At 39.5% G+C, this 26,904-nt stretch overlaps 1 protein-coding gene across 1 annotated transcript in view; it reads left to right on the forward strand.

The window, feature by feature from the left end:
- Positions 1-26,904, forward strand: part of CTNNBL1 (catenin beta like 1) — a 166,729-nt gene that overhangs the window by 71,848 nt on the left and 67,977 nt on the right. The window contains exons 8-10 of the mRNA XM_005895997.2: positions 6,665-6,737; positions 6,978-7,036; positions 8,547-8,695. Of these exons, the coding sequence (XP_005896059.1) occupies positions 6,665-6,737; positions 6,978-7,036; positions 8,547-8,695 (281 nt within the window). The remainder of the gene's footprint in view (positions 1-6,664; positions 6,738-6,977; positions 7,037-8,546; positions 8,696-26,904) is intronic.

The raw sequence follows: 26,904 nt of genomic DNA on the forward strand, positions 1-26,904 counted from the left end.
TGTTGACTCTTGCCTTTCAGGCGTAGTGTTTATGCGATCCTCGGGGCACAAATAGCCATGTTATCTCTAAAACAGTTTTTCAAAATTTGGGGGTATCTAACCATTAAAATGCTATTTGGTTATTTTACTAGTAAGTGAAAATTCTTAGAAAATTCTGTGCTGACCAGACATAAAGGAAAGTTTTGCTTCAGGGTGAGGCCAGCAAGAAGGCATGTCTTTAAAAGCAATTCCTTGCTCTTATTTCTCATAATCTGGAGAAGTGCTTACTGTAGTCTTCACCATCATAATCATCTTGGTGAATCAGATTGAATGATGGACCCAGATCCTTACTTTCACAGGTAGGACTTTAAAAAAATACAAATTCCCAGACGTACTTTCTCAGTCTCTGTCTTCAGTGTATTTTAGACACGTTCCACGTGTGGTTATAAATGTACAGTGGTGTAAGATGCACTGGTTTCTAGAAATGTGAGCATTTTTGTTACCTGTTTTTGTTCAGTACTACTCCAAAACTAATTTAAAACTTCACTTTCATTATACCATTCCCTGTTCAGGAACCTTCCTACAGTGATACTAATGCCCTCTGCATCAGATCCCACCATCTCTGCCTACTTTTTAAGGCCCCTTAACCTGGCCTGATCTGACCCTTCCATCTCTCAGTTTCAAACATTGGCCTTTTAGTTTTCAGACATGCCCCTCTACCTTTGCAAAGGTCAACATTGTTGACCTCTATGTCTTTCTTCCTGTTCCTCCCTCCACCAGGAATGACTCCTGCCTTATGTATTTCTAAATTGTACATAACCTTCTTAAACCAACTTAAACCCCTACTCTTCCATATTGCCACCACCATTTTTTGAACTGGAAGGAATCTTATAAGTTCTATAAAAAATTAAAAATCAAGACGTATAGAGATTAAGACAATTAAGATTGCCCAAATTCATGTAGCTAGAGGTAGAACTAGAATTAAAACCTAAGTTTCCAGACTTTCTTCATGTACTCTTTGCATAGCACTGCTTTGCCCATACTGCCCTCTTTCTTTTCTGAATGTCAATCTTTTTTTTTTTCATGTTGGTTCTCTTCTGGGAGTTAGCAGATCTGGGTTCTAACATATGCCTATAGCTGTGTGAAACATACCCTCATGGAGTATCTTTTCTTCATCACCTGGGAGACTTCCATATTATTATGTGTGCTCCTGGTCTTTCTCCAAATATCCTTAAACTCCTTAACAGCAAGGACTAGGACTCCATCATATGTGCATCTCTTCCCCGTTGTTCTCTGAATGTGATTCCCAACGAGGAGCGTCAAAATTGCCTGGCCACTTATTGGAAATGTACATTCTTGAACCCACCCCAGACTCACTAAATCTGCCCAGCTTGGAGTGGAGCCAGCAATCTGTGTTTTAACAAGCCCTCCAGGAGATCCTGATGTATGCTGAAGTCTGAGAACCCCTTTTATATTTACATTGCTTTATAAAACCTTGCTACCTAACTGATCATCCCATTGTTTATTCACTAGTCCTTGAGTAACCCCTAAGTGAATGGCACATTAGTCAGTCTCCTTTTGGTACTAGTAGCCTCGCTAGCAGTATACAGAGATACTTACGGATTTTTTCATTCACTAAATGAAACCTTACTAATTTGTGCTGCTAATGGGGATAAAACCCATTTCATAGGATTGCATTAAAAGGTTTAACAAGTAAGCAGATAACTGTAGTGTGAGAGACGCTGCACCATAGTTCACTTTTTGATGGGGAATAGAAACTTATTAGGATACTGTGTACTATGGAAAATAATACCAAAACTTTTTTCTTTTTTAAAGAAACAAAATTAAGATTCCTTTTTGTTTCCCAATGAAATCACTGCTTCAAAAACAGTTGCAATATTCAGCATTGAGCTCATGAGTTGAGAATTGGCTACAGTGTACTACATGTACAACCGGTTGACGCTAAGTCCTTGGCCTCTTATGACCAGGAGTTGGGATTTTTGTAGGGCACAGGTTGCTTTGACGATTGTACAGGGCTGGAGCCATGTCTGAACCTGCCCCAGGTACCAGAGGTAAGCTGCAGAAATAATTTGCAGCTTTTGGCTGCAGGCAGTAGCATAATTGTCTTGTACTTTCCAAAAAAGCAGCAGCTCCCCAAAAGGTGAAGTTTAATTTTATTCAGGGCTGGCATGTGCTGAGTACAAACCTATGCTCGACTCTGTAATTACTCTGACAGCTGAAAGATTTAGGATCACCAGGCTCCTGGATGGAGGAGAGCCCCAGAAGCTCCAACTCCCATTGGGTAACTTTGCAAAATCCAAGAGAAGATACCTGGTAAATGAATTCTCTCTCCTCCGGATTTTGACTAAATGTCCTTGTAATTTGGCAGTTTGGTATTTTGCAGGCTTGGAGACTGTCATCTCTGAGTGAGATTTAAACAGAAATAAAACTTCCTTGGTGACTTTTGTCTTTGGCTAGACATGAAAGATTAGTCTCCTTTTTTCCCATCAAGCCCACGGTTTCACTCAACGTAGGAGATATCAGGCAGGTTAGAGAGGCAGAGTAATTTTGTGAAGATCACATAGGTAGTAACTAATGTGTAGAACTGAGATTCTAACCTGGGTATTTCTGATCCCAGTCATCTGAAAAACATGTAGCACCTACTATGTGTTCAGTTCAGTTCAGTCTCTCAGTCATATCCGACTCTTTGCAACCCCATGGACTGCAGCACGCCAGGCCTCCCTGTCCATAACCAACTCCTGGAGTTTACTCTGACTCATGTCCATTGAGTCGGTAATGCCATCCAGCCATCTCATCCTCTGTTGTCCCCTTCTCCTCCCACCTCCAATCTTTCCCAGCGTCAGGGTCTTTTTCAATGAGTCAGTTCTTTGCATCAGGTGGCCAAAGTATTGGAGTTTCAGCTTCAGCATCAGTCCTTCCAATGAATATTCAGGACTGGTTTCTTTTAGGATGGATTGGTTGGATCTCTTTGCAGTCCAAGGGACTCTCAAGAGTCTTCTCCAATACCGCAGTTCAAAAGCATCAATTCTTCGGTGCTCAGCTTTCTTTATAGTCCAACTCTCATATCCATACATGACTACTGGAAAAACCATATCCTTGACTAGACAGACCGTTGTTGACAAAGTAATGTCTCTGCTTTTTAATATGCTGTCTAGGTTGGTCATAACTTTTCTTCCAAGGAGCAAGCATCTTTTAATTTCATGGCTGCAGTCACCATCTGCAGTGATTTTGGAGCCCCCCAAAATAAAGTCTCTCACTGTTTCCACTGTTTCCCCATCTATTTGCCATGAAGTGATGGGACCAGATGCCATGATCTTAGCTTTCTGAATGTTGAGTTTTAAGCCAACTTTTCACTTTCTTCTTTCATTTTCATAAAGAGGCTCTTTAGTTCCTCTCACTTTCTCCCATAAGGTTGGTGTCATCCGCATATCTGTGGTTATTGATACTTCCATATTGTGTTAAGTACTTCCATATTGGGCTTCCCTAATGGCTCAGTGATAAAGAATCTGCCTGCCAATGCAGGAGACCTGGGTTTAATCCCTGGGTCGGGAAGATTCCCTGGATTAGGAAATGGCAACCCACTCTGGTATTCTTGCCTGGGAAATCCCGTGGACAGGGGAGCCTGGCAGGCTATAATCGATGTGGTTGCAAAAGAGTCAGACACAACTTAGTGACTAAACAACAGCAACTTCCATATTAATTCTTATAGTAACCCTCCAGAGAAGATGTTATTTTATTGTCTCCATTTTACAGATAAAGCAACTTGAGACCAGGAATATTACTTCAGTCATAGATGACCATTCTTAATTTATGGTGCCATCAATATCTCAGTAATTTTTTTATAAGGTCCTATGCCAAAAAGGACCTAATAGTCCCATTTAAGGCAGTTAGGTGCAAACAATTTCATACGTATTTATGTCCTAAGAATTTAGTAGCCATTTGAAAAAATGAAATGCTTGGATTAAAATATATTTTTTATTTCATTTTTAAATACCACAACTACTTTCCGATAGATGTGTGTGCCTTTTGAGTACTGCACAACTTCTAAAACCTTTTAATCAGATTGAACACCACCATCTTTGTTTCTTCTCCACGTTGATTTTCACACAGCTCTTTTATCATAGTAACCACCCAAAGCCAGCCTGTCAAAGAAAGGATGTCATCAAAAGAAAACAGTACCTGGAGCTAATGGTTGATGCATTCACTATTCCACAGATGTCAGATGTCACTGTGCTTTTCTTGGAAATACTGTGAATCCTTGGAATCCCCTGTGGATTCAGTATGGTGTCCCATGGCACACAGTTTGGGAACTGCAGACTTTGGGTTACATACATAGTGCATGCTTCTGAGTGAAATCTAGGTGTGTCTGATCCTAGATTTATGTCCTTTTTTTTTTTAATATACATGTATTACTTGATAAAATTAATTTTAATTCAGTGTAATCTTTAAATGATATAAGTGGATCAGGTTCATGCAAATTCACCTCTGTTTGCTGTCATGTTTAATTTTTTGTCTTACATTTAGCAAGTGCCTACTAAATAACTTGTTGGGAAAAGAGGGAAACCTTCCCCCCTACCTTGGAGATAGAATTTTATACAATCAAGTAAAAGCCAAGAGTCATTGGAATCACAGAAAGGCTATTGCTCCAAGGGCCTGATATCTTTTGGCTTCTTTCAGTTGAGTGTATCTTGTTTGAACTAAGAACCTTGACCCTTAAAAAGCTGCAGTAAGTTGGTATGGCTTAAATCACTTCAACTAGCAATAAATATATAAATCCATCACTCAGTCATGTCTGATTCTTTGTAACCCCATGGACTGCAGTGCACCAGGTTTCCCTGTCCACCGTGAACTCCCAGAGCTTGCTCAAACTCGTGTCCATTGAGTCAGTGATACCATCCAACCATCTCATCCTCTGTCATCCCCTTCTCCTTCTGCCTTCAATCTTCCCCAGCATCAGGATCTTTTCCAATGAGTCAGTTCTTTGCATCAGGTGGCCAGAGTACTGGAACTTCAGGTTCAGCCTCAGTCCTTTCACTGAATATTCAGGACTGATTTCCTTGAGGATTGACTGGTTGGATCTCCTTGCAGTCCAAGGGACTCTCAAGAGTCTTCTCCAACACCACAGTGCAAAAGCATCAATTCTTCCTTGCTCAGCTTTCTTTACTGTCCAACTCTCACATCCATATGTGACTACTGGAAAAACCATAGCTTTGACTCAACGGACTTTTGTCAGCAAACTAGCAATACTCATAACTTAAATAATTTGAGTGATTTGATTAGCAGATTCTTCATTCTGATAGATATACTCACCCCTTGGCTTTTCACTTTTGTGTTTTGATTTGTATAAAACTGTTTTTCTTAAAGTGAAAAATACCACAGTTTGCATTTAAACACTGGCTGTTGTACTGAATTTCCTGAAACAAGACCTTAAGCTTGCCCAGGGAGCATACCTTGCAGTCAGCACACGTAAGACCTTGTATTTACAGATCTTTTAACCTGAGATGGGTCATACCTGGTCAGCCTCCTGGAGCCCTGTGGGGTGCACATAGGCTCGATGAGGAAGACGTGCAGAGAGAGCTGAAAAGATGCTGGGTGTTGCTTCATTAGGGGCCAGTCTTCGTTCTTAAGTGCAAAATCAATGTCCAAACAGAAGTGTGAATGGTGCTAAGGGGATGGCGGTATTAGCTTCAAGATAAACACCTCTCCTGTCCTTTCCAGGTACAGTAATTATTTCTCAGTTCAAAAACCTGGATAGGTAGCAGGGTTGCTGCTGATTAACAGCTGTTATTGTGCCTGCATTTTAAGGATCGAGGGTCCAGTAAATAAAAACACATCGATGAGGCTCACGCTCCTCTCTGTGTCCCTTTATCCACGGGGTATCGTTAATGGTGAGGCACTTGAGTCTCGCTCAGGAGCAACAATGTGGGTGACCGTGAAAGATGGGCTCTGCAGTGCGTGTGTCCCCTCTGCGACTCCAAGTAGCAGAGCATGCAGCAGGGAAAGAATTGTGGGTAGTAATTTGGGTGTTAAAATATTAACACATTTCTGCATATTTAATGTGGTTTCCTTTTTAAATAGTAGGCAGATTATGGCCCATGAGCAGATAGGTTTATGGTTTCAAATTAAATTTTAAGCATTAAAAAAAATTTAAAAATCCAAAAAGGAACTACTTTGTTACAAAGACATTCAGCTAATCTAAATAAGAACTGGCTTTCTTTTCAGCTTCTCTGATCATCTGTCCATAGGCTAATTTACAGCCTAATTTTATGACCGTCACTCGTGACTGAAGCTTCATGATAGATTTTAGTCTTAAAAACTTTCATTCATCTACTTTGCATTTGAGTACATATTATGTGCTCGATCATAGTCCCTAGACTCACAATGGGGAATCTAGGATGGCTTCACAGAGGAGGTGACATTTGTATCTGGGCATTAGAAGGGTGAGGACTGCTGTGTACATAATACTGTTTATGGTTTTCCTACATTGTACTTGAGTCTGGTCTCTTGAGAGCAGAGGCAGACTTTTTTTTACCCATAACCTACCTTTTCCTGTTCTCACTTCTCCATCTCTCCAGCTCAGATCCTAATACTTGTGGAAAAAATTGTCCTGGGGAAAGAAACAAGGGCCCTTAACATATTTCTCCTTTCTCCTGTTTTCCCACAGGCAAAGATGCCTTTCGATGCCAACAAACTGTATTGTAGTGAAGTGCTGGCCATATTGCTCCAGGACAACGATGGTGAGGCTCCCTCTCGGTATTGACATTCTGTTAGGATAGGAGCCAGGCTTGTTTCAGATCATGACAGCAAGCTCTCTTGCCTTTGGCATCCCCTTGCTCTCCCTCTCGCTCTCTGTGCAGCTTTTGTACTCTGTCAAGCTGTATTGATTTTGTTTGCTGATGTATCAGTGTTAGACGGCTGTAAAATCTGACAGTTAGCTTCATTTTTTTTTTCTTCTTCTATTTTTTTCCCCCTTTTAGAAAACAGGGAATTGCTTGGGGAGCTGGATGGAATCGATGTGCTTCTTCAGCAGTTATCCGTGAGTAATTCTTATGCTTCCTGTCTGCCATGAAGATACATGGCTTGTATCTTTAAATGGGAGGTGGAGCTGGAGATTGTGGGAAGGAATCAACCATGTGATGCAAGCCATATGGGGTGTGTTGGCAGGCTTCAGGTCACACTGGAGGCACATGGTTTGCCTCCTTTCGTAGTTCGTTTGCTCTTTATGACCAGATAGCACCATGTATCTGGTGTGGACTTTCTCAGGCTCCTGATGTTTGTCAGTCCCAAAGACATGTGCTTTCCACTTAAGTATATATTTTTGAGCCAAGAATGCCACATTATTTTCAGTTGACCCACTCCCAAGATTATTCACTTTCTTTTCTGTCAGTCTGCCACTAAATTGGAGTCCGTTCATTTAGGATCCAGGTAAGCTTCATGTGTACAAGTTCCAGTGCAACAGGATAGAGGTCAAAGAGGAGGATAGGGGGAGGATGTGGCACTGGAGGCTGGAAAAAGAAATTAGAAGTTGCCATTTGCTCAGTGTAAGAAATGTAAATCCCATCGAAATGTTCTGCTGGCATTCTGAAAATACTGTTAAGATTTTTTTTCCCTAACCAGTCTCATCTGTGCTATTCCAAAACCAAGACTGAAAATAGATCATTTGGATAAAATCTTTAGAGTGTTGGGAGTGTCTGAGATGTCAGTTTGCATACAGCTTCCATCCTGGTGCCAACAGCCTGAGTGGTTTGGCCTTCACCCCAAAAAATAGAGCTTTGAAATGTGAATCTCTTCCCAGTTCTGGGAAAGTGCTTAGTCCTGCTCCTGTAAGATTGATCATTTTGTAGCAGACTGTATGGGTATGCATACACTGTTAAGAAGCTTTCCTCTTAACATGCCATGTATTTCTGGCAAAGATAAAAGCTGCTTGAAGCCATTCCCACGACTTAGAGCCACAAATGGTCTATAAGGCAGTTCATTAACCCTGATAACTAGGAAACTGTTCCTTATTTTGGGCCAGGATTTGCCCTTCAGAACTGTGGTTGTTTTAGAAGGGGAAGAAACGTGTTGTGGTCGGTTGGGCCAAGTGGAGAGAGCTTTGGGGTGGGGGTAGCTGGCAAAGTTGTTTCTTGATCTGGGTGATGGTTTCAGGGGTGTTCACCTTACTCATTTAGCTGTACATGTTATAGAGTTTTCTGTAGGTGAATATGTTTCATAATAAAAAGATTTTGTTGGTTTTTGTTAAATCTGCCTCCTTGGAACTGTGAATCACTCCTGGACCTAATGGTCAGTTGAGTGGTTTTCTGTTGTTATTGTTTTTGTGGGGGTTTTTGTTTGTTTTTTGTTTTTGCACGATAGCCATTTATTTAGTACCTGTGAATCAGCCCAGTTTCTCTAAAATGGAAACAGATGAGAATTTTGTTTGATAAGGCTCTGCTTCTTCAGTTGTAGGGTTATTGGAGTAGACAGGCTTCGGAAATTGTTGAATGCTGGTTGATGAAAAGACCTTCTCTTATGATTCTGTGCCTTCTGATATTTTTGCTTGACAGGTATTTAAAAGACACAATCCTAGCACGGCCGAGGAGCAGGAGATGATGGAAAATCTGTTTGATTCCCTCTGTTCCTGCCTAATGCTGAGTTCCAATCGTGAGCGCTTCCTGAAAGGCGAGGGTCTTCAGCTGATGAATCTCATGCTAAGGTATGCTTCTCATCTCCTATCATGTTCTAGCTGTCCATCTTTTTTTGTCCAACTCCTCACTGTTAGCCTGGATTTGAGAACGTAGCTAGCTATGGTCTTTTATTCCGTTGAGTTTCCTGGATATGTGAAACAGCAGTCTTAAGGTGAGTGTGTAGTCTTTCCTGAAGTTCGTTTGGATGAATACAGAGTATGTTTTGGTCTGTTTGTACCCTGTTGTTATGTCATTTGGAAATAGGACCACTCCATCGAAGGGAAATTTTTTTGTTGTTGTTCCTTCTCATAGTGTGTTGGTTTGGGGAAATCTGGTCATTAATTTCTAAACATACCCTATGTTAATTTCTAAACTTAGCCCAATTTTCTTTTTATCTTATGTAGACCTATCTATGCCATATGTTTGTCCATATTTTTACTATTGACAAAAATCTGGTGGCTCAGATGGTAAAGAATCTGCCTACAAGGCGGGAGGACCAGGTTCGATCCCTGGGTCAGGAAGATCCCCTGGAGAAGGAAATGACAACCCACTCCAGTATTCTTGCCTGGAGAATTTCATGGACAAAGGAGCCTAGCAGGCTACAGTCCATGGGATAGCAGAGTCAGACATGACTGAGCGACTAACATACTTTACTATTGACAGCAGAATGTAATTCCTATTTTTCATTTATACATACTTTTCATTATATATTATTTTCAGTAACGAGTTGTACCTTGCCATGTGGCTAGCATAGGAGATACGAAAATGTGCAAGACAGTGCTAGAACTTTCTTCATAATTCCTTCCTTGTATCAGTTCAGTTCAGTCACTCAGTCGTGTCCAACTCTTTGTGACCCCATGAATCACAGCACGCCAGGCCTCCCTGTCCATCACCAACTCCCGGAGTTCACTCAAACTCACGTCCATCAAGTCGGTCATCAATGGACGATGGCATCGAGTTGATGCCATCCAGCCATCTCATCCTCTGTCGTCCCCTTCTCCTCCTGCCCCCAATCCCTCCCAGCATCAGAGTCTTTTCCAATGAGTCAGCTCTTCACATGAGGTGGCCAAAGTACTGGAGTTTCAGCTTTAGCATCATTCCTTCCAAAGAACACCCAGGACTGATCTCCTTTAGAATGGACTGGTTGGATCTCCTTGCAGTCCAAGGGACTCTCAAGAGTCTTCTCCAACACCAAAGTTCAAAGCATCAATTCTTCGGTGCTCAGCTTTCTTCACTGTATGGATGTGAGAGTCCAGCTCTCACATCCATACATGACCACAGAAAAACCATAGCCTTGACTAGACAAACCTTTGTTGGCAAAGTATTGTCTCTGCTTTTGAATATGCCATCTAGGTTGGTCATAACTTTCCTTCCAAGGAATAAGCGTCTTTTAATTTCATGGCTGCAATCACCATCTGCAGTGATTTTGGAGCCCAAAAAAATAAAGTCTGACCCTGTGTCCACTGCTTCCCCATCTATTTACCATGAAGTGATGGGACCAGATGCCGTGATCTTTGTTTTCTGAATGTTGAGCTTTAAGCCAACTTTTCACTCTCTTCTTTCACTTTAATCAAGAGGCTTTTTAGTTCCTCTTCACTTTCTGCCATAAGGGTGGTGTCATCTGCATATCTGAGGTTATTGATATTTCTCCTGGCAATATCTAGGTCTAATTTAAAGCTCAAATAGTAAACAATGTGCCTGCAGTGCGGGAGACCTTGGTTTGATCCCTGGGTCAGTAAGATCCCCTGGAGAAGGGAATGGCAACCCACTCCAGTATTCTTGCCTGGAGAATTCCATGGAAGAGGAGCCTGGCAGGCTACAGTCCATGGGGTTGCAAAGAGTCGGACATGACTGAGTGACTGTCACTTTCCGTTCACTTTCATATCTTATTATTTGTACGTTCATTTCTTAAAATACTTAAAGTAGGTTTCATATTAGTGTAATTCACAGAATCTGGAAGTAAATGGGAGATAGCTTGTAATTGATAACTCTTGAGAAATCTGGCTTGGAAGCGGATTAGAGATATAGGGTGAAGGGGTAACCAGAGTCGGGTGTTTAGTTGACAATGGTCAGTTTTTTAAATTGAGAGATGTAAGAGCATGTTTGATTGGTTGGAGGTCTGAGCATTATGGGATTATTCTTTATGAAACTGAGCCCAAGTCTGCTGTTTGGAAACATATCTGGATAGATTGAAAATTTCAGTGAAAAAAATTTTTAATAAATTTGATACATACCTCTTAAATATAACTTAGAATATAGACATACAAAACTGTTAAAGCACTGTAATGTGTTAAGTGCTTGGCTTGTACAGAAATGAATGGTAGGATTCCTGTCTCCTGTATTTTTAGTTTTAGAAGCTAAAAACACAATCCATCTTTGAATGCAGATTCCCTGGAGTCTTTTCCCCCATAATTGTTTTCTTATTTTTAACAGCTTTTTGGGCCTACCAAAGTTTCTGTTTCTGTCCTGTTATTTTTTTTAACTTAACGTGCTGTTTCCCATGTTGTGACATAATCTTCATGACAGTTTTCAATAATTGAATAATGGTGACTCTAAGGGAATATGACTTACTTGGTCTTTCTTTGTTATTGATATTGTAGTTATTTCCAATGTTTTGTTGTTATAAAAAATTCTCCAGTGACAGATTCTACAGATTTTTGTGCTTAAAGCTATGTTTGTACTTAAGATCGTCAGGGTATGTGTTTTGAAAACACCTTCTCTTTAAAGGCTTGTGTAGGCCCAGGGGCACAGTAGACTTCTTGCTTTGTCCAGTGTGTACCAGACCTTGGATTGATTGAAAAATCTTCCTTGGTGGAATTGTTTTAAAAAATTGATTTTAAAGTACAGAGAGGGGCATTGTAATTATTCAGAGGCCTTTAGTGTTCAGCTGATTTTTGCTGGCTTTACTCTCTTGAGTCTTTTGTTTATTTCCTTTACCCTTCTAATTGCCTGTCCTTTTGTTGAAATGACCCACCTTCTCTCAAGCACATAGCATATAAAGAAGATGCATTTGGCTTCCTGGGCCTTTTAACCTTAAAACTATATGCTATACGGACTTTCTTCTAAGCGTCTTAAAGGTCTGAACCGCCAGTGTCTTTGGATGTTTGAGTGCAAATATGAGGTGATGTATTCCTGTAGCATATGGCTTGGAAATGTGCAGCAGTGGGGAGCTGAATAAATAACCAGAAGTATGGATTATTCAAGCAGGAATGCTGAGGTTCTGGGAGCCTAATTTAAAAAGGAGCTCTAAAAGATGTAGAAATAGCACCTTTCTAGGATCTCCTAACTTTTCATTTTTGAATGCTGAAGTTACTGTTAAATTAATTCTTTTAACATTAATTAGCTATATCAGCAGATTCAGCGTTTTTTTTTTTTTTTTTTCCTTTCCCATGCTCTTTGTTCTGTGTAATTTTTTTTCTTCAGACTCCCAAATGAGAAGTTTAATTGGGAGGGAGTTGTTTCTCCCTAGTAGATCCATCCTTCCTGATCTTCTAGCAAGAGCTGCCAAGTTGCTCTCTGTCTCAAGGGAACCCATTTAAAAACTGCAGCTATAACACTAGAAGTTCAGGAAAATTCCTCTGGTTCCATTGCCCCTAAATACTTATTTTTATTTGATTTCAAGCATTCATCAAACAGTTAATGAAATGCCCACCTGGAGAGGTAGCAGTATGGGGTAGTGTTAAAGAATGGGGTTTAGAGTTAAGGGAGATGTGGATTTGGAACACAGCTCTTTCAATGACTAGTTTTGGATGTTTGGTGAGTTATTCTAACCTTTCTGTCCTCTGATTCTCCCTTTTTACATCTGAAAAATGGAAGGGATTTCCATTTCCAAATTTCCAGGGATTTTGTGGGAATTAGACTACAAATTGTCTGGGACAGCTCTGCAGTTATTAAAACATTGATAAAGTGCTATGTTCACTTACTATGTTAAGTGCTAGGCTTATCACAGACATGAACAAGACAGGATTCTTGCCTTCAAGAAACTCAATAGGTCGTGATGGAGGCCGACAGTAAATAACTCTAATATAATTTAATGTATTGACTGTTAAGAGTAACGGTGAATTTTGCATGTCCACAGCCTGTGAGTTTTTTTATGTTTCTGATTATTGATAAGGAACGATCACCAACAAGATAGTCATTTATACATTTATGTACACACATTATCACACATACATATATATGATTCAATTTTAATATTTTTATTATCTTTGCTGCTGCTGCTGCTGCTAAGTCGCTTCAGTTGTGTCCGACTCTGTGTGACCCCATAGATGGCAGCCCACCAGGCTCCCCCGTCCCTGGGATTCTCCAGGCAAGAACACTGGAGTGGGTTGTCATTTCCTTCTCCAGTGCATGAAAGTGAAAAGTGAAAGTGAAGTCGCTTTATCAAGGCATAAGTGATATATAATCAGACACTCATTTTAAGTATAGAGTTTTAATTTTGACAAATGTGTATACCTTTATTTTCACCACAAGGAAGATGTAAGATACTGTCGACTGAAAAACACGCTCAACATGAGAGCTGTGAGTTAGGTTTTATTTGGGGCAAAATGAGGACTATTGCCTGGGAGACAGCCTCTCACGTAGCTCTGAGGAACTGCTCTGAAGAGGAAGTGGGGAAGTCAGTTTATGTGTAATTTTGGTGAAGGGAGATATGTGTACCATTTTGGCATGGTGTTGCTGCTAATCATGAGGAGCAGATGTCTCCATTAATGATTTTATTGCTTTCCTAGATAGGAGAGGATGCAAGAAATTAGGCCCAGAAAATCTTCTCCTGTCCTCACACCATACACAAAAATGGCTTAAAGACATTAATAAAGACATGACACCATAGAACTCCTAGGAGAGAACACAGGCAGAGCACTGTGACATAAATCATAGCAGTGTTTTCTTAGGTCAGTTTCCCAATGCAAAAGAAATAAAAGCAAAAATAAACAAATGGGACCTAATCAAGCAAAAAAGCTTTTGCACAGCAAAGGAAATAAAACGAAGGGACAGCCTCCAGAATGGGAGAAAATATTTGCAAATGATGCAGCAGACAAGGGCTTAATTTCCAAAATATACAAACAGCTCTTACTGCTCAATGTCAAAAAAAAAAAAAAAACAACCCAGTCAGAAACTGGGCAGAAGACCTATATAGGCACTTTTCCAAAGAAGACATACAGTAGAGATAGCCAAGATAGTCAACAGGTGCGTGAAAAGATCTTCAACATTACTAATTATTATAGAAATGCAAGTCAAAGCTGAAGTGAGGTACCACCTCACACCAGTCAGAATGGCCATTGTCAGAAAGTCTACAAGTAATAAATGCTGAGAAGGTGTGGAAAAAAGGGAGCCCTCCTACAATGCTGGTATGTGTGTGCTCAGTCCCTTCCGTCGTGTCCAGCTCTTTGTGACGCTATGAACCGTAGCCTGCCCGCCTTCTCTGTCCATGGGATTCTTCAGGTAAGAATACTGGAGTGGGTAGCCATTTCATTCGCTAGGGGATCTTCCTGACACAGCGATCAAAACCGCATCTCTTATGTCTCCTGCGTTGGCAGTCAGGTTCTTTACCGCTAACGCCACCCGGGAAGCACAGTGGGAAGCTAGTGGGAATATAAATTGGTGCAGGCCCAACAAGATAGAGGTTGCTTAAAAAACTAAAAATAGAGTTACCATATGATCCGGCAATCCAAAACTTTTGGGCATATATCTGGAAAAGACGAAAACTGTAATCTGAAAAGATGCACGCAGCACGGTGTTTCTTAGCCACATTACTTAAACAATAACCAAGACATGGAAGCCACTTGTGTCCATCAACAGATGAATGGATAAAGAAGATGTGGTTATATATACATACAATGGAATATTACTCAGCCATAAAAATAATGATAGAGCCATATTCTCTCTCATAAAAGAGAATAAAATATTGTCATTTGCAGCAACATGGGTGAACCTAGAGATTATCATTCTAAGTGAAGTCAAAGACAATTACATTAAGTCACTTATGTGTAGAATCTTAAAAAAATGAAACAAATGAACTTATTTACAACATAGAAATGGACTCACAGACATAGAAAATGAGCATATGGTTACCAAAGGGGAAAAGTAACCAATATTATTTATCAATAAAAAATATTATTAATCTATTTTACATTCATTTTTTGTACTAACTCTTTAAAATCCAGTGTGCATTTTACATTTACATCTGAATTCAATGCTAGGTTTTCATTAAAGTACTTGGTTTTTATTTAGATTTCATACAATTTACAGTTGAAAAAGTAGATTCCCATACTTAAATATACTTATTCCAAACATACTTAAATATTTCCCAATAACTGAATCAAGTATCAATTTTTAAACTTAAATCTGAAATTCAGCTGTATTTCAAATATTCCATGGCTGTATGTGGCTAGTGGCTACCATATTGGATAACGCATGTATAGATCATTTTTATCACCCTCTGAAATTGATTTGATCCCTTTTACAATCAATTCCCATCAATCCAGCTTTGGCCCCAGTCAACCATTATCTTTCTAGAATTTCATATAAATAAGTCATACAGTATGTGTTTTGTTTAGCTTATTTAACTCAATAGGTTGTTTTTGAGGTTCATTTACTTTGCATGTATCAGTAGTGTGTTTCTTTCTTATGCTTAGTTCAGTTCAGTTCAGTTGTTCAGTTGTGTCTGACTCTTTGCAACCCCATGAACCGCAGCACACCAGGCCTCCCTGTCCATCACCAACTCCCGGAGTCCATCCAAACCCATGTCCATTGAGACAGTGATGCCATACAACCATCTCATTCTCTGTCGTCCCCTTTTCCTCCTGCCCTCAATCTTTCCCAGCATCAGGGTCTTTTCCAATGAGTCAGCTCTTCGCATCAGGTGGCCAAAGTATTGGAGTTTCAGCTTCAACATCAGTCCTACCAATGAACACCCAGGACTGATCTGCTTTAGGATGGACTGGTTGGATCTCCTTGCAGTCCAAGGGACTCTCGAGAGCCTTCTCCAACACCACACTTTAAAAGCATCAATTCTTCAGCGCTCAGCTTTCTTTATAGCCCAACTCTCACATCCATACATGACCACTGGAAAAACCATAGCCTTGACTAGATGGACCTTTGTTGACAAAGTAATGTCTCTGCCTTTTAATATGCTGTCTAGGTTGGTCATAACTTTCCTTCCAAGGAGTAAGTGTCTTTTAATTTCATGGCTGCAGTCACCATCTGTAGTGATTTTGGAGCCCAGAAAAATAAAGTCTCTCACTGTTTCCACTGTTTCCCCATCCATTTCCCATGAAGTGATGAGACTGGATGCCATGATCTTCATTTTCTGAATGTTGAGTTTTAAGCCAACTTTTTCACTCTCCTCTTTCACTTTCATCAAGAGGCTTTTTAGTTCCTCTTCACTTTCTGCCATAAGGGTGGTGTCATCTGCATATCTGAGGCTATTGATATTTCTCCCAGCAATCTTGATTCCAGCTTGTGCTTCATCCAGCCCAGTGTTTCTCATGATGTATTCTGCATATAAGTTAAATAAGCAGGGTGACAATATACAGCCTTGACATACTCCTTTTCCTATTTGGAACCAGTCTGTTGTTCCATGTCCAGTTCTAACTGTTGCTTCCTGACCTGCATACAGGTTTCTGAAGAGGCAGGTCAGGGGGTCTGGTATTCCAATCTCTTGAAGAATTTTCCACAGTTTGTTGTGATCCACACAGTCAAAGGCTTTGGCATAGTCAATAAAGGAGAAGTATCCAGCAGATGTTGGCAATTTGATCTCTGGTTCCTCTGCCTTTTCTAAAACCAGCTTGAACATCTGGAAGTTCACAGTTCACGTATTGCTGAAGCCTGATGTATTGTGGATCTTCACGTATTGCTGAAGGTCCCCTGGAGGAGGAAATGGCAACCCACTCCAGTATTCTTGCCTGAAGAATCCCACTGACAGAGGAGCCTGGTGAGCTACAGTCCACAGGGTCGCAAAGAGTCGTGCACGACTGCAGCAATTTAGCACATAGGCGTGCACAAGGCTGTTAAACATCTTTTCATGTTGACGGTTCTCACATCTTTTGTTTAGTCAACCCTTTGTTCAGACTTATTGTCTAAATTTTATTTGGGTTGTGTTATTGAGTTTTAAGTGTTCTTTATTCTAGAAAGAAGTTTTTGTCAGAGACATGTTTTGGAAACATGTTTTTCCTAGTCTGTGGCTTGCCTTTTCATTTTTTAGCAGTGTCTTTTTAAAGAGCAAAAGTTTTACTGATAAAGTCTAATTTTAAAATATATATATATATATATATTTAATTGTGCTTTGGTATGACATATAGACTGTGTTTCCCTAAGCAGGGTCTCAAAGTGTTTCTTTCATCTTTTTTTTAGAATTTTCAGTTTTATGTTTTACATTTATAGATCTGTGATCGATTTTAAATTAATTTTCATATTTGGTATTAGGTATGAATTGAGGTTCTTGGTTTTATTTATTATTTTTGCAGCAGTTCAGTTCAGTCACTCAGTCGTGTCAGACTCTTTGCAACCCCATGAACCGCAGCACGCCAGGCCTCCCTGTCCATCACCAACTCCCGGAGTTCACCCAAACCCATATATCCAATTCTGGCACCATTTATTACAAAGATTGTGCCCTTTCCAGTTAATCACCTTTACACGTTTGTCAGAAATTAATTATCTTACATGTGTGGGTCTACTTTTTGTGCTTTCTATTCTGCCTCATTGATCTACGTGTCTGTCTTTTTGCCAACACAACCCTGTTCTGACTGTACAGTTGAGTCTTGAAATTATGTGATGTGAATTGTCTTAATGTCTTTTTAAAGACTTAACTATTCTAGTTCTATAGTTTCTTCGTATATAAATTTCTAGAAAAACTGCTAGGGTTTTAATTGGCATTCTAATGATTCTAGATTCTTCTGGGGAGGATGCACATCTTTGCCACAGTGAGACTCCCAATCCATGCACATGGTATATTTCTCCATTTATTTAGGTCTTTTATTCTTTCATCGGTGTTCTGATTTTTAAAGACAACTTGATATTTTGTATTTTCTTAGAAATTTTCAGTTTCATAGACTTCCAAGTTTATTGATAGAAGTTGTCCTTGTATTTGTGTAATTCTGTTCTATATCTTCCATTTCATCTTTTTCATTTTCTGCTCATTATGTCTTCTTTATAACTGCTAATGTTATCTATTTAAATTTCCCTGCTTTCTTACTCAGTCAACTTTGTTAAAAGTGATTGAAATTGTCTTTGCTTTTGGTTTGGCATTTTGTTTGTTTGTATACTTTTTGCCTTCTCACAAATTTGTTTGTCTTTAATTCCTATTTTCTTCTTTATTTCCATTTATTGTGTTGCCCTTTTCTAAATACCTGAGTTGAATGGTTAATGCTTTTAAAAATAATCCTTTTATTTGAAAATAAAAACATTCAGGAATTCCCTGGCGGGCCAGTGGTTAGGACTCTGTGCTCTCACTGCCAAGGGCCTGGGTTCAGTCCCTGGTCAGGGAATTAAGATCCCACAAGCCTTGTGGCACAGACAAAGGGGAAAACGTCAACAACAAACAAACAAACTTTAAGGTTAAAATTTTCCTCTTAAAATGGCTTAGCCTCATCACACAGTTTCAAGTGGTTAAGTCTTGTTTTCTTACTACCTTAATAGAAAATATAGGCTGAATAGTATCTGCTTTTCTAATTTCAAACTTTATTTGTGGCCTTGTAGATGGCTAGTTTTTGTGTATATTCCATGGACACTTAGAGTTTGTGTTCCTAGAGTATAAAGTGCTGTACATAACTCCTAAATCAATTTTTAAAATATATTTTAACTCTTCCATATTCACTTAAAACAACTAATCTCAAAAATATACAAGCAACTCTTACAGCTCAACTCCAGAAAAATAAACGACCCAATCAAAAAATGGGCCAAAGAACTAAATAGACATTTCTCCAAAGAAGACATACAGATGGCTAACAAACACATGAAAAGATGCTCAACATCACTCATTATCAGAGAAATGCAAATCAAAACCACTATGAGGTACCATTTCACATCAGTCAGAATGGCTGCGATCCAAAAGTCTACAAATAATAAATGCTGGAGAGGGAGTGGAGAAAAGGGAACCCTCTTACACTGTTGGTGGGAATGCAAACTAGTACAGCCACTATGGAGAACAGTGTGGTGATTCCTTAAAAAACTGGAAATAGAACTGCCTTATGATCCAGCAATCCCACTGCTGGGCCTACACACTGAGGAAACCAGAAGGGAAAGAGACACGTGTACCCCAATGTTCATCGCAGCACTGTTTATAATAGCCAGGACATGGAAGCAACCTAGATGTCCATCAGCAGATGAATGGATAAGAAAGCTGTGGTACATATACACAATGGAGTATTACTCAGCCATTAAAAAGAATACATTTGAATCAGTTCTAATGAGGTGGATGAAACTGGAGCCTATTATACAGAGTGAAGTAAGCCAGAAGGAAAAACATAAATACAGTATACTAACGCATATATATGGAATTTAGAAAGATGGTAACAATAACCCTGTGTACGAGACAGCCAAAGAGACACTGATGTATAGAACAGTCTTATGGACTCTGTGGGAGAGGGAGAGGGTGGGAAGATTTGGGAGAATGGCATTGAAACATGTAAAATATCATGTAAGAAACAAGTTGCCAGTCCAGGTTCAATGCACGATACTGGATGCTTGGGGCTAGTGCACTGGGACGACCCAGAGGGATGGTATGGGGAGGGAGGAGGGAGGAGGGTTCAGGATGGGGAACACATATATACCTGTGGCGGATTCATTTTGATATTTGGCAAAACTAATACAATTATGTAAAGTTTAAAAATAAAATTAAAAAAAAAAAGAATACACACACACACATACAAAATAGGTAATAAAAAAATAAAAATAAATAAATAAAAATAAAAAAACTAATCTGTCAAACTTAGAGAGTAATATTGATATCTTAATATAACTGGCTTTTTTTTTTCCTTTTATTCTTGACTCTTTTGCTCGTTATATTCTACATTGTTTATTCAGGAAATAAATGCTAACTCTTTTATTTTAATTTTGAATTGTATATCTTTGTTAGTATTAAATAGTCCTCTTTGTTGCATGTAATGAATTGGTTTTGAATTCTTTTATAATTTTGTATTTATCTATCGTATCCCCTCCTATGGTTTTGTTTTAACTTTTTATGTCATTTTATATTATATGTGACTCCTATTAAGAGCATGTAGCTGTTTTTTTGGATTTTTAGTCCAATGTGAGAGTTTGTTTTTAAGCAGATGAATTTAATGTACTTGTTTCTATTACAGTGACTATTGTGTTTGGCCCTTTCCTTCTCTCTATTTTGTTCCAATGGTTTTCTTGAAGATTTTATTTTGCTTTGTCTTTTAGTTCTTTCATTTTCCTTCTGCGGGAAACTAAGCAATTTATTCCATTTCTTTTCTGTTAGTGTAATTTACTTTTTGAAAAATGAAGCTTGATTTATTTGTTTATGAACATTTGGAGTGGTACCAAGTCCCTTCAGGATCTGTCCTCTGCCTAATTCTCCTGTGGCCATCTCCGCTCATTCTCCTTTTCCCACACATGTACTTTCTGTTCTCTAAACCAAACTATTTTAGATTCCTTAACACATTTCTTTATTTTCTCTGGGTACCTCACCCTTGATACTTAGGCTAAAGTTCTTTTAAGAAGCCTCTGTCCCTATATCACTTCCCCTTGCCCTGTCCTTACACCCACACACCCCCTCTTGATTTCGGAGATTAGGTTCGGGCATCCCCCGCTGTGGGAGCACTTACCATCCTGTGTGGCAAGCACCTCTTTGTCCCTGGCTGTACTATAAGACTCTTGAGAGCAGGAACCAGGTTTTCCTCTCTGTATCCCCAGAATCTAGCAATAATACCTATTAGGCGCTCAGTAAATATTTTCTAAATGAATAAGGAACGTCTTGAGAAATATTTTTGCTTTTTAGAATCATTGGGTCATAGAATTGCCGGCAGATCCTGTAGATAGACCCAAAGAATGAGGAATGATTTATTAAAAGCCATGTAGCTGAGAATGTAGTCTCCCGTCAAGAGACATTTAGTCCTGTTTGCCCGTGTGAAATTTTTTGGTGTGTGAGGAATATAAAATAGGGTGGTGGTGAACCTGATCTTCAAGACTCCAGGAAAGCCAGGCATCAGCTGTAGTCCTGGGCTCACTGCCCGGTTTGGCTTGTGCCGTGCTGGGCTCCAGAGCAAAGCCAATGCAAGTGTCTACACTTCAGTTTATCCCCCCTTGGAACACTTGACCCTCTCAGCTCTCTTCTTCCATCCTCCTCCTAGATATTTTAGGGTTATGGTTTAGGTATTTATTTCTTACAACCTTTCTACTCAAGGTTCAAAGAAGCCCTTCGTGTAGATTTGTAGCTGAGTTTCAGCTTTTGTTTCTGAGCCCTGTTTGGAGGTCTGGGACCTCTTAGCCCTTCCCTCACAGGCCTTTGCCCTCTTCTTTCCCCTCCATCCCACTGTTAGTTTAGTTGTCAGATGACTTTTTCATTCCTGTGTTGAGAGTGCCTGGATTTCACAGTGCTTGACAGAATCAATAAGGGAAAAAAGGCTATTTTTTGTTTGTTTTTTTCTCTCTCTGCCAAAGAATAGATGAAGACATTTTGAAAAAGAAGAAAAAGGATTGCTGAGGTGATATTTAAAACTGGAACTCATGCTGTGAAAGAAACAGCAGGTAGCCATCCTAGAGTATAAGAACTCAAAAAAAAAAGGATTTCTCATTTGGCCGTTGTTTTTTGATAAGGAAAGAGAGAATATGAGGTGAGGGTGGGACCCACAGAGCCCCTTGGGTGGTGGAGAACTCTTCTGAAAGGAAGAGAAAACCAGAGGCCCTGAATTTCGGCTATCTTCCCTCATTCTTTTGGCTTGGTAGTCAAGAGTTAGGGTGGTGGTTGTTGTCTAGTCACTAAGTCGTGTCTGACTCTTTTGTGACCCCCTGGACTGTAGCCCGCCAGGCTCCTCTGACCATGAGATTTTCCAGGGAAGAATACTAGAGTGGGTTGCCATTTCCCTTTTCCAGGGGATCTTCCTGAGCCTGGGATCAAACTCATCTCCCACATCGGCAGCCAGATTCTTTACATCTGAGCCACCTGGGAAGAACTAGGGTACAAAGAGGATATTTGGGTGATCCTTGGCTGGCAGCCAGAGAGTTAAGATAGGAACATAAACCAAGTGGTATTTTGGTAGTCAGAAATAGTTGAGAGAAAAATAAAATTTGGGAGAGTTACAGTTTATCATGCAGTTTAACAAGGTGATGAGATTTATAGGGTCCAATTCACAGAGATAAGACTAAATTATACCTATGGGGCCATGGCCATCTTAGAATTTAGCAGAAAATGAGGGTGGAGCTGTAAAGACGGCCTCATTGCCCCTGGATGGAGACTGGTTTGCCATTTCTTTGTGCTTGGTTACAGAAGTCTGTCTTTGGTAAGCTGTTGCTGCAAATTTAAGATTTCAATATACCGGGTTTAATTACAGACTGTGCTCCGAAGCGTTTGCTTCTTGCCTCCACAGAGCACTTTTTAACAGTATGTCCTTTTATCAAATGGTTCAGTGTTCTCTGAGAAACAACAAAGCCAGTGGGAGACAGAAGAATTACATTGTCAGTTTCCTTGAAAACGTTGACATGAAGCTTATTACTTCTGTTGTAAAACCCTGTTCCACTTAGAAAAAGAAGAGACCACCGTGATCCCAAGGGATGTATACAATTGCAGCTTGGGGTTGTGTAGCAGAAATACAGTGAACCCATGCTGATTATTAACTGTATAGGCCAAAAGGGAAAAAAAAAAAAAGGAAAGAGAAGGGTACATTCATTCATACATCCATTTTAGGAACCATCAATTTTTTTTTTTAATCTTGAGTTTTTTTTTTTCTTTCAGTTTAACTGTTTAACTCACTATAATTATTTTGAGATTCTGCCACATGTAACAATTGTCCCTTTTTCTTTGCTGTATAGTATTCCATTTAAGAATACATCAGTTTGTTCATTCATTTGTTGATAGACATTTAGATTTTCACTTTTTTGCTTTTAAGAACAAAGCTACTGTTAATATTCATGAATAAAATCTTTGAGTGAACAACATTTTTCATTTCTTTTGGATAGATATCTATGAGTTGAATCATATCTAGGATCAGTATAATAGTTGATCCTATCATATCTGGATCATATGATAGGTGTATGTAGTGTTTTGTATTTTAGCCATTCTAGTGCGTGTATGTAGGTGTCTTGTGGTTTTAATTTGAATTTCCCTCATGGCTAGTGATATTGAGTGTCTTTTCATGTGCTTATTTGCCATCTACATATCTTCTTTGGTAGTGTATGATCAAATCTTTTGCCCATTTTGAGCAGGGGTAAGAGTGGTTGTCTTATTATTAACATTTCTTTCTGTGTCATAGATACACTCATGTCAGATATTTGTTTTACAGATATTTTCTTCCAGTCCATAGGTTACCTTTTCATTTTCATAGCATAGTCTTTTGAAAAGTTTTAATTGGGCATTGAAACATGTATAATATCATATATGAAACAAATCGCCAGTCCAGGTTCAATGCATGATACAGGATACTTGGGCCTGGTGCACTGGGATGACCCAGAGGGATGGTACAGGGAGGGAGGTGTGAGGGGGGTTCAGGATAAGGAACATATGTATACCTGTGGCGGATTCATGTTGATGTGTGGCAAAACCAATACAATATTGTAAAGTAATTAGCCTCCAATTAAAATAAATAAATTTATATTTAAAAAAATGTTTTAATTGGGGATTGGGGGGGTGGCAGTCACCGCACCATGCATCTTACAGGATTTTAGTTCCCCAACCAGGAATTGAACCCAGGTCACCACAGTGAAATCCCCAAGTCCTAACCACTGGACTTCCAGGGAATTCCCAGAGAAGTTTTAAATTTTGATAAAGTAAAATTTTTTCACTTGTTCCAGTGATCTTTTTTCTTTTTCTTTTTTTCTCTTTAAGTAAACTTGGGTAGTTTGTGTCTTTTAAGGACTTCATTTTATCTAAGTGGTACAATTTTTTGGCATAAAGTTGTTCTTGAATATCCCCTTATTATCCTTTTAACTCCTATATAATCTGCAGGGAGATATGCCTTCTGCTATTTCTAATGTTAGTCATTTGTGTCATCTTTTCAAAGAATCAGTTTTTGTTGTCATTGATTTCTACTGGTTTTTTGTTTGTTTTCTGTTTCAGTGATTTCTACTCTGATCTTCTTTATTTCTTTTCTTCTGATTGCTTGGGGTTTAATATGCTATTCTTCTGATTCCTCAAGAAGGGAATTCGAGATCGCTGACCTGACATCTTTCTTGAATTTTCTAATATATATTTAATGGTATAAATTTCCCTCTAATTGCTGCTTTAAACCATGTTACACACATTTTAATATGTTGTATTTTCAGTTCAAAACACCTTCCAATTCTCTTTTTTTTTTTTTCGTTTTCTGAATGTTGAGTTTTAGTATTATTATTATTTTTAATTTTATTTTATTTTTAAACTTTACATAATTGTATTAGTTTTGCCAAATATCAAAATGAATCCATCACAGGTATACATGTGCTCCCCATCCTGAACCCTCCTCCGTCCTCCCTCCCCATACCATCCCTCTGGGTCATCCCAGTGCACTAGCCTCAAGCATCCAGTATCGTGCATTGAACCTGGACTGGCATCTCGTTTCTTACATGATATTTTACATGTTTCAATGCCATTCTCCCAAATCTTCCCACCCTCTCCCTCTCCCACAGAGTCCATAAGACTGTTCCATACTTCATCTTTGACTCATGATATATTTAGAAGTGTATTATTTAGTTTTAAAATATTTGGGAATTTCCTCCCTTTTTTTTTTCTTTTGGCCATACTTCATAGCATGGGGGGGGATCTTAGTTCCCCGAGCAAGGATCAAACCCTCATCCCTTGTGTTGGAAGGGTAGAATCTTTATATATATATATATATATATGTATATATATATATGTAATTTTATTTGTTTGTTTTTGGCTGTGCTGGGTCTTCATTGCTGTGCAGGGGAAGCATGGAGTCAATCACTGGACTGCTGGAGAAGTCTCCCACATGTCTTTCTGTTTTTTATTTTTACTGTGTTTTTTTATGTCTACTATAGTGCTAGAAACAAAAATCTTACCTTTGTTTTCTACATATTTGTTTCATTTTCTGGCACAGGCAGTCAAGAAATGGTTGGTACTAGTAGTTTATAAAAAATGAATGGGAGTAGAAATTGAAAAAAATGAATCTAGCGATATAGAAGACTGCCACTGTTCTGTTTTAGAGGTGGAATATCTCTTAGCGTCTGCCACAGCACTAGTGTTCTTCGGCACTGTACTTTGAGAGCACCTGTGAACTTAGTCATGTTGATCTTATGTCTAATTCATAGGAATCCTGGATCCCGGAAAGTGATATATTTGGAGAGCTAAAGGGAAATGAACGTAATCATGTACATTTTAAAGCAAACAAAAATGATCTCATATGTCATTATCCACGTTTTTTTGCAGAAATGTTTATGGTTCACAGTGTCTTTTAAAGAAGACTGTCACTGCCTATCACTTTTTTTTCTTGATTCCTCACAGTCTTCTGGTTGAGAAGGGAGTGGACTTTAACTCTTTTACTTGTCTTTCGAATAAGTTTCCTTCGGGGTTTAATCCCTCTTTTCTGCATATTTTGTTCACCCTCTTAGGGTAATCTTCACATCATTGATTCAATTACTAGCCATAGATTTAATCATTCTTACACATGGGGTCACAAAAGAGTTGGAAGTGACTGAGCACGTGCATTTCCCTCCATTTTTAAAAAATAACTTTATTTATTTATTAATTTGTGTTTGGTTGCGCTTGGTCTTCGTTGCTGCACATGGGCTTTCATAGTTGCTGAGAGCCAGGACTATTCTCTAGCTGCGGTGCACAGGCTTCTCACTGTGGTGGCTTCTCCTGTGAAGCACAGGCTCTGGGGGCTCTGGCTTCAGCAGTGCAGCGTGCAGGGCTCAGTGGTTGTGGCTCCTGGGCCCAGTTGCTCTGCAACATGTGGAATCCTCCCAGACCAGGGATCAAACCCATGTCCCGTGCATTGGCAGGCAGTCTGCCATCCACTGTACCACCAGGGAAGTCCATTTCCCTCTATTTTTAATCTCATTCCTGGACTGCAGACCGGTAAGTCTAAGCTGGTGTCTCACCAACACTCAGGATCAATCTGAACTCACCTCTTTTCACCCATAGTCTCTTGTTACTTCGTTTTTTACCAGTTTCTCTGCCTTCCATGTATTTCCACTCTTTCTTCTACTTCTTCCTCTTCCCCTCCCTTGATACAGTCCAACCCACTGTGGCAAGTATGATCTTTCTAATACACAGAATCAACTGGCTTCATTTTTTTCCTGCTGCCTCTCTGGCTCTTAATGTTCTCACAGGACCATGCACCACTCTCCTGAATGTAGCATGCTTATTCATGCCTTGGCTGTTTCCTTCTGCTCGAAATACCCTTATCTTTTTTGCCGATCTGAGAAAGCCATCCAGTGCACCTTGGTTCAGGCATCATCCCCGTTGTGAGGCCTCCCTGACTCCTCGCCCTCCTCCCTGCATTCACTTTCTCCTCTGCACACACCTCCACTGTAGCACATGGCTCTTCTTCTCAGTATACCATGGTCTGCACATCTTTCTCCCTTGTGAACCGCACTCCTCAGAAGCATGAGCTGTGCCTCTCTGTACATCTCAGCTTAATATCTGGCACTTGTTAGGTGCTTCATAAATATTTGATGAAAGAACATACTCAGAATGCATGTTTATTATGAAAGTGTTTCTGTGTAAAAAAAAAAAAAGAAAGAGTTTCTGTCTACTTAAGCCTAAGTGGAAACTTCCCTGTCTTCCCCTTTCTGCCTCCTCAGAAGGTTCACTTGGTAGAAGAGTAGATGACTCAGTCCTTTCCCACCAGCTCCCATTTTCTAGCAGCCAGCATCCACATTGGGCCTGGCATGACCGACAACCTGATGAACCCAGCCAAGACTAAGATAAACTACTTGTCCTCAAGTAGAATAAATATTTCAAATAAAGCCAACCCAAGAAACTCAGGCCAAACAGCTATTGATTGCTAAAAGCCTGAACTTGAGCCCAGTGAATATTCCAAAGTTCACCTCCGTGCAGCTTGCCTAAATGGTGATCAATATGCAATTACTGCCCCCTTTAAAGGCGTCTTACACTGCCTAC

This window comes from Bos mutus, chromosome 13 (assembly GCF_027580195.1).
Source record: "Bos mutus isolate GX-2022 chromosome 13, NWIPB_WYAK_1.1, whole genome shotgun sequence".
In the NCBI taxonomy this organism is placed as follows: Eukaryota; Metazoa; Chordata; class Mammalia; order Artiodactyla; family Bovidae; genus Bos; species Bos mutus.